Source organism: Physeter macrocephalus, chromosome 21 (assembly GCF_002837175.3).
Source record: "Physeter macrocephalus isolate SW-GA chromosome 21, ASM283717v5, whole genome shotgun sequence".
NCBI lineage: Eukaryota > Metazoa > Chordata > Mammalia > Artiodactyla > Physeteridae > Physeter > Physeter macrocephalus.
Window position 1 is genome coordinate 29,204,214 of NC_041234.1, and position 8,846 is coordinate 29,213,059.

Below are 8,846 nucleotides of genomic sequence, written 5' to 3' on the forward strand. Positions count from 1 at the left end.
GAATGCTCACATCATTAATCATTAGAGAAATGCAAATCAAAACTACAATGAGATATCACCTCACACTGGTCAGAATGGCCATCTTAAAAAAATCTACAAACAACAAATGCTAGAGAGGGTGTGGAGAAAAGGGAACCCTCTTGCACTGTTGGTGGGAATGTAAATTCATACAGCCACTATGGAGAACAGTATGGAGGTTCCTTAAAAAACTAAAAATAGAATTACCATATGACCCAGCAATCCCACTACTGGGCATATACCCTAAGAAAACCATAATTCAAAAAGAGTCATGTACAAAAATGTTCATTGCAGCTCTATTTATAGTAGCCAGGACATGGAAGCCACCTAAGTGTCCATGGACAGATTAATGGATAAAGAAGATGTGGCACATATATACAATGGAATATTACTTAGCCATAAAAAGAAACAAAATTGAGTTATTTGTAGTGAGGTGGATGGACCTAGAGTCTGTCATACAGAGTGAAGTAAGTCAGAAGGAGAAAAACAAATACCATATGCTAACACATATATATGGAATGACACCGACCTACTAGAGAATGGACTTGAGGACACGGGGAGGGGGAAGGGTAAGCTGGGAGAAAGTGAGAGAGTGGCATGGACATATATACACTACCAAATGTAAAATAGATAGCTAGAGGGAAGCAGCCGCATAGCACAGGGATATCAGCTTGGTGCTTTGTGACCACCTAGAGCGGTGGGATAGGGAGGGTGGGAGGGAGGAAGACACAAGAGGGAAGAGATATGGGGATATATATATATGTATAACTGATTCACTTTGTTATAAAGCAGAGAAGTAACACAGCATTGTAAAGCAATTATACTCCAATAAAGATGTTAAAAAAAAGTTATGGAAAATTGAACTGTAGTGTTTGAGTATATATTTGTGTGATAAAACTGTGCAGGAAATCATGAAGGTGATTACCATAAATGTCAGGATAGTTGTTACATTTGAGGATGGAAGGAGTGGGCTGTGTTTGGACAGGGTACAGAGAACCCTTCTGGATTGGCTGGAAAGTTCTATTGATTTTGGTGGTGGTTACAAGTGTGTTTTCCTTCTACGTCAATAAGCTATAATTTTTAATGTAATTTTCTGTATTTGTGCTATATTTTGCAATAAAAATTTTAAGGAGAAAATGATTGAATTAATCAGTGGCCAGATATTGCCTTTGATGGGACTTCTCCCATATACTGATTAACTCTCTCAAAGTTCTAGGCAGATCAACTGGAGAAAATCAGCCCATCACACAAACCAAGAGTGTTTTGTCCAAGATTAGTCTCTGTGTATGTAGCCTGGTCAGTGTTTCTTTCTCTTGGGTGTATCTGCCTCTCCCTGAGCCCCAAAGATGATGGCTTGTGAAGACATCCAGTCACCATTTCTCATTTCTCCTTTAGGTTTCTAAAAGTAAATCATCCTCTGTTCTCTAACAGAGATATTATTAAGTAGCAGTTATACCAATATTCTCATGATCAATACAAATGACCAAGGTAAAGGAAATGTCCCTGGTTTGTTCCGCTTCCTTTCTATTACTAAGTTTATGTGAACACAATTGGCTAAACCTTGACAAGTTCTCCCAGAGACATTTTAGTAAGTCTATCTGAGGTTCACAGAATGCCCAAGAAAGGCTCCAGCACATTGTAGAATGCTGTCCAAGGGTCTCTGCACATTCACCCTCTCATTTCTTCCTATTCTTTGTGAATAGGTGTGTACATTCTCTTTATGTGATAGCAAATAATTAAGCCATTACCTGAGGCAAAACGAATGAAGGGGTTTCACATCTAATGTCTTGGGAACAGCACAGAGCTAGTAAAATAGTGGCAACCCCAGACTGAAACCACCAAGGATCCAAGTGTGTTAGACATATGACATTTTTTTCTACCCCTGAAATCTGCAGAACAAAATTCTTAAGTTATAAATCAGTTACTAATTTTTACATTTTGGGTTGTTGTTGGATTTATTTAATATCCAACTCTATGACTTCATCTTGTCCTAGCAAACTGCATTTTCCCAGTATCTTTTTTCTATTTCAGTTTGATCTAAATTAAGATAATTTACAAAGTAGCTCTTCTAGTCTTTGGCTCAAATGTTACAAACTCTAAGAGTGAGATTCTATTGCTTAGGGTCTTATGGACTTTGTCCATCTCAGAGGTCTTAATCGGCTTAATTAGGCTGATACCCACAAGCCTTGTAAGGTTCCAATATGACACTGATTCTTTCTTAGAGCAAACCCAGTATCAGCAGTAAGGTTCCAGGCCCCCAGAATTAGAGAGGAAAGCCTGTGGACCTAGGGTGTACTCCAGGCAGGTGCTGGTGAGTGGGGCAGGTACACCAGAATACAGTTGGTTAGAAGAATACAAGTGATCTGAATCCTGTGCCTGTCTATGTGATCCACCACCGCATCACAGGCCAGCCATTGTCCTGGCACCTGAACAAATGTTGTAGGTTGCGCAGCTTTACCGGGACAAGGGTCTCCTTGGGAATTCCTTCCATGTAGATACAGCCAAAGTGCTTAACATGAAAAAAGGTTATAAACCCATCTTTACACGGTAGAAGCCATCAGCCAAAGTTATAGGCTTATGGGGGGGGCGGGGGGGCGGGAGGGGCGGCACTGGAAAAGGGAAATCCAAATGCCTCGGGTTTCAAATTAATACTGATCTAAAGTCGCATTTCCAAGGTTCGGCTTCATCTCCCTGTATTTCAAGAGCGCCTCCCTGATCACTAATTTCTTCCTTCGGTTGCTGGGTAAACCTTTAACCCCTATCCTACCTCCATTTGTTCAATAGGAATTTTCATTTTCACTTGAATCTGAGTAGAATTGGAAATCAGGTGTGCCTGTCTAGGCTTAATCATTAAATCGTGGTCAAATCGCTCTCCCGGAGCGCGTGAACAAAAATGAATGGACATTTTCGTAAAAAAAAAAAAAAAAAAAAAAAAAAGAAGATATGTATGTAGAAAAAAAGGGTAGATGCCAATATTTTAATTGTGGGATTATGAGTCGTTTTCTTTTTTTTTTTTTTTGCAGAGAGAGAGAGAGAGAGAGAGAGAGAGAGAGAGAGAGAGAGAGACTTTCGAACTTCACCCAGGACTGAGGATGCAGGAGGCCGAGCGTACGGATGGCAGCGAGGGGTCAATCCCCGCCCGGCGCCGGGTCGGCGGTGGAGGAGTCGGAAGTGGTCGGGGTTTGGGGGAGGAGATCCGCTCACACACAACAGGAGAGGCTGAGCCGCCATATCTGCTGCCGCCGCCGCAGTTGCGAATGCAGCGTCGGGACCGGGCTGCCTCCGCGCCGCCGCTAAGGTTCGTGTCGCTCCCCCCCGAGCCCCCTGCCCTTGCCGCCTCACCCCCGGCGGCACTGCCCGCTCTTTCTGGCCCGTTGAGCCCGCTCCCTCCCCGCATCCATCAGGGCTGAGGACCATGGATCCGGGCAGCAGCAGCAGCAGCAGCGACTCGGCTCCCGACTGCTGGGACCAGGTGGACATGGAAGCACCGGGTTTGGCCCCGAGCGGGGACCGAGCCGCCTCGGCGGCTGCGGCAGCAACGGCCGAGGCCCAGCGTGAGCCCCTCAGCTCGGCCTTCAGCCGACAGCTCAACGTCAACGCCAAACCCTTCGTGCCTAACGTTCACGCCGCGGAGTTCGTGCCGTCCTTCCTGCGGGGCCCGTGCCAGACGCAGACCTCCCCGGCCGACGCCCCCGGCATCGATGAAACCTGCCCCGATGCGGGCGACCCTCAAGGTAAAAGGCTGGGACGGGGGGCACCTGTGGAACATTCCAAAGAGGAACAGTTAGTGTGGCGTGAAGGTTCCAATTCAGCAGTTACCATGGAACTTTCGGAACCTGTTGTAGAAAATGGAGAGGTGGAGATGGTCTTAGAAGAATCATGGGAGCACAATAAAGAAGTAAGTGAAGCTGAGCCAGGGGGTAGTTCCTTGGGAGATTCGGGGCCCCCAGAAGAAAGTGGCCAGGAAATGATTGAGAAAGAGGAAATCAGAAAATCGAAATCTGTGGTCGTACCCTCAGGTGCTCCTAAAAAAGAACACGTAAATGTGGTATTCATTGGGCATGTAGATGCTGGAAAGTCAACCATTGGAGGACAGATCATGTTTTTGACAGGAATGGTTGACAAAAGGACACTTGAGAAATATGAAAGAGAAGCTAAAGAAAAAAACAGAGAAACTTGGTATTTGTCCTGGGCCTTAGATACAAATCAGGAAGAACGAGACAAGGGTAAAACAGTAGAAGTGGGTCGTGCCCAGTCTTGTTCATGATTTAAATGTTGGTAGAATAATATTTTTAAAACTTTCATGTTATTACCAGTATTATTCTTATTTTAAAATTATTTCAGGTACTTATCGTGGGCCTTAGACACAAATCAGGAAGAACGAGACAAGGGTAAAACAGTAGAAGTGGGTCGTGCCTATTTTGAAACAGAAAAGAAACATTTCACAATTTTAGATGCCCCCGGCCACAAGAGTTTTGTCCCAAATATGATTGGTGGTGCTTCTCAAGCTGATTTGGCTGTACTGGTAATCTCTGCCAGGAAAGGAGAGTTTGAGACTGGATTTGAAAAAGGTGGACAGACAAGAGAACATGCGATGTTGGCAAAAACAGCAGGGGTGAAATATTTAATAGTGCTTATTAATAAGATGGATGATCCCACAGTAAATTGGAGCAGCGAGAGATATGAAGAATGTAAAGAAAAGCTAGTGCCCTTTTTGAAGAAAGTCGGCTTCAGTCCCAAAAAGGACATTCACTTTATGCCCTGCTCAGGGCTTACCGGGGCAAATATTAAAGAGCAATCAGATTTCTGCCCTTGGTACACTGGATTGCCATTCATTCCGTATTTGGATAATATGCCAAACTTCAACAGATCCATTGATGGACCAATTAGACTGCCAATTGTGGATAAGTACAAGGATATGGGCACTGTGGTCCTGGGAAAGCTGGAATCAGGATCCATTTTTAAAGGCCAGCAGCTTGTGATGATGCCAAACAAGCACAATGTGGAAGTTCTTGGAATACTTTCTGATGATGCTGAAACTGATTATGTAGCCCCAGGTGAAAACCTTAAAATCAGACTGAAGGGAATTGAAGAAGAAGAGATTCTTCCAGGATTCATACTCTGTGATCCTAATAATCTTTGCCATTCTGGACGCACATTTGATGTTCAGATAGTGATTATTGAGCACAAGTCCATCATCTGCCCAGGTTATAATGCGGTGCTGCACATTCATACTTGTATTGAGGAAGTTGAGATAACAGCCTTAATCTCCTTGGTAGATAAAAAATCAGGAGAAAAGAGTAAGACACGGCCCCGCTTCGTGAAACAAGATCAAGTGTGCATTGCCCGTTTAAGGACAGCAGGAACTATCTGCCTTGAGACATTCAAAGATTTTCCTCAAATGGGTCGTTTTACTTTAAGAGATGAGGGTAAGACCATTGCGATTGGAAAAGTTCTGAAACTGGTCCCTGAGAAGGACTAAGCCGTTTTCTTGTTGCCCCTACACAATACTGTGAGAATTGACTACAAAAGTTCACCACCTTCTCTTATTTACTGCCCATTGAGAGACTTTTCTCCATATTTTGCAAAGAAAAATTTCACAGCAAAAATCCATGTTTTGTCAGCTTTCTCATGTTGAGATCTCAGTTGTATCACTGCTGAATTTACCCATAAGTTTCCTCCTTCTATGCCATTCTGCTTCCTTGAACAGAATCAGTAATAGCTTTGTAAGTGATGTGGATGTAATTGTCTATAACAATGAAAAATTAATATATTTTTTAATTTTTCATTTTCCCTTAGGATATTTAGACAACCCTTGTTCCACGCAGACCAATCAGAGTGTGTCAGTGTGTGTGTACATGTTAAAAAGACAACTAACATGTGAATAAAATATTCCATTTGAAACTCTTATTGGTATTTGAAATGCTTTTGAATATTTTTTTTAATTTGTCTGTAATACTTCTCAATTAGGTTTTTTATTGTCTTAAGTAACTGAATACATTTTATTAACTGGGCTTTTAACAACTGTCCTGAACTCACTGTTTTAAATGAGGAATTTACCAACAATGCACAGGTTTGTGTTAAAGGAAAAATTTTAATTTTGAGAAAAATAATTTAGAGCTCTTCCCAATGAACTTTGTTTTCTGTGTTCAAGTCCAGTCAATAAAGGAGCTCTTCTGCTTCCCCACTTGTGATTTGAAAAAGAAAAGCTCAGACCATCTATCAAGTCCCCAAATGTTGAACATGGCCAGATTATAAATATACCTGGGGATTCAGACCGTATGTTGACTAGACTGTTATCTGCACTCCCTCATCTTAACACACCCCTTTGTTTTATTCACCAAGAGACTTGTGATGTGGGACACAACACAGTAAGGGGCATGACTTGAGAAGGTAAATGCTTGCAATAGTAAGTCATTCACTGACAAGTAAGGGTTATTGAGGGTCCTGAGCTTGGAGATGGGGAGACCATTCCACTCTTCTATTCTTCAGTGCTTGGGGTTAGTAGGAAAGGTGGGAGGTCATTTTTACAATCAGATCATGACCCACTCTTGGGGTCAGAGTTAACTGGACTCATCTCTGAAGAGTACATTGAGGAAAACACCAACTGTGGACCCTGAGGTGGCTACTTTTATTGCCAGGAGAGTGGCCTTATAACCTGCATAACTATCAACAGCTGCAAGAACTTTCTGTCTTGGTAAGTAGGTAGTGGCCCAGTGTAAACACTGCCCAATGGTGGGCAGAGCCAATTCCTCACACTCATGGGGTGGTTGAACAAGGGTGGAGACTGCTGCCGGAACACTATGGGCTATGCTCAGGACCTTTCTCCATGGTCCCTTTGTTGTGTCCCCATGTACCTCCAGGATATCTAACCTGTCAGAGATAGCCACAGGTCTTGTCAGGGCATCAATAGCATGGCTCTGAATCATCCAACCATAGATCTTCAGGGCATCCACAAGGGAAAAGAGGATTTTTATTTTGTCATATGTCAGCTAACCTAACCCACAGGGATGTGCCTTATGTTGTCTTGGACCCAGTCCTTTAATAATTAGAATATCAGTGGCAAGAGTTTCATCTTATTTTACAGTTCCTTCTCTTGCCTCTGTGCTCTGAACTTTGTACAAAATACAGGCCAACCCAGTATTCGCTAAAAGTTTTGCCCCGGCAGCCACTTTTTAAAAATTTATTTCTGATGCTGCATCAATCTCATTGTTTTGCAATTTTAGTAATTTACCAATAGGATAATTGTGGATAGCATCCACTAATAGGCCAAAGCCACAAGGCAGGACAGAACTCTTTTTTTTCTCCACCCAATTTGGATAATTTCCCATCAAAAACTGGCTCCTAAATGTCTTTTCTCATTAGCCAGTTGTATAGAAATTTCTCCACCAGGAGCTCTGAACTCTATAAACAACTTTCAGAGACCAGGACATAAATCTTTGGGAGTGGATTTTAGAAACCGATAATTTTCATTTCAGTGATCATCCATGTGGTTGGAGACACCTGACCCTGGCTCTTTAAGAAAATATTCAGTATATAAACTCATGGTAATTTTTTTTTCTAACTTCGTGAATACCTTCATTTATAGTTCTTAATGTCTGGTAGTGTTCTCCAATACTGCAAATTGAGGCCATTCACAAACACAGTACAGTTTCCACAGGGCATACAAAACAGTGTCCCTTTCAGAGGTCCCTGTTCCCTCTAATTCAGACCAATTTAACTTAACTGTGCCAAGAGCACCTCAAATTCCTGGTAAGCAAGATCAGTGTAGAAACTCCCCAAGTCTGGCTGCATCCTGTAAATACATCACGAATTTACTATGTCAGGATGACTCTTGGCTACTTTTCTCCCAAGGTTCTTCCTTTTATTCCTCATTATAGGACAAATCTGCAGAGATTTAGGAAAAGGGCCCAACTTATTTGGTATGTCAGCAAAGACCCATGAAGGAAAGAAAGTGGAAAGCTTGGGCTGGGTAGAAGCTAGCAGACCTCCACGTTGAGCATCTTTCTCTGGTAACCAGGACAAATTGTCAGTGCTATTAATATCCACTATGGTTACCATTCCTGTCTTCAATAGACAAATCCTTTCTCAAAATAGACTATCTTTTTACAGTGTCATGATTCTGATTTACTACAATGCAAGAACCTGCTCTTTTTAAAGTTTACTTATGCACATTTTGCAGTACAAATATTCAACCCGTACACTTTATTTAAAATGACTGGTTTAGTTGCAGGAAAATTATTAGTTACCGTGTCATGGCCATACAAAAGAAACTATCCAGCAACCACAGAAATTCTGCCAAAACCTGAGCAAAAAAAAGCTTTGTTTACATACAAGAGGGCAGTTTACAATTTGACACTGTAGCCCGTAGAATATTCACTATTGGATTCCCTTACAGTTCTATCTTGCACTCAACAATGCAGATTGTTTTAGAGGAAATTTGTCTAAATTCTAGGGGGATTCTCTTTTCCTTCACTTATTCTTTAAAAAATTGTATAGTTTCTTTTATAAGTCAGTGGATGAAAGGTTCAGGCTCTAAGAATCAGACATCAATCAAAAGGGTTTTCGGCAAAGCCTCTTGTTTTCTACTCAGATTAATATTAAGCAATCAGAATTTACATGCACACATAATTTTCAGACAGTTCTCAGCCCTCTAATGAAGATATTTCTCTCTTTCATTGTTGAACTTCAAAAGTCCAAGCAGAGAATATTGAGACCTGCCGCCAGTTTTAGAATGAGAGGACAAAAAGAAAAAAAAAAGATTTGTCTAGTCAGGCTGCTGTATACATTCATGTCGCTGTATCTCTCATTTGATAGGATATATATCT

General features: G+C 41.9%; 1 protein-coding gene across 2 annotated transcripts; it reads left to right on the plus strand.

Annotated features, from left to right (window-relative positions):
- The first annotated feature begins 3,227 nt into the window (after window positions 1–3,227).
- On the plus strand, window positions 3,228–5,796 carry GSPT2 (G1 to S phase transition 2). 2 transcript variants are annotated; one of them, XM_024117693.3, is made up of 3 exons: window positions 3,228–3,316; window positions 3,423–4,197; window positions 4,363–5,796. In XM_024117693.3, exons 2-3 carry the CDS (start codon window positions 3,434–3,436, stop codon window positions 5,498–5,500), a joined length of 1,902 nt encoding a protein of 633 aa, XP_023973461.1. In that variant the 5' UTR covers window positions 3,228–3,316; window positions 3,423–3,433; the 3' UTR covers window positions 5,501–5,796. The 2 variants fall into 2 exon arrangements, with proteins under 2 accessions (XP_023973461.1, XP_028338680.1); XM_028482879.2 differs by having other exon boundaries at window positions 3,236–4,197.
- The last annotated feature ends 3,050 nt before the right edge of the window (window positions 5,797–8,846 follow it).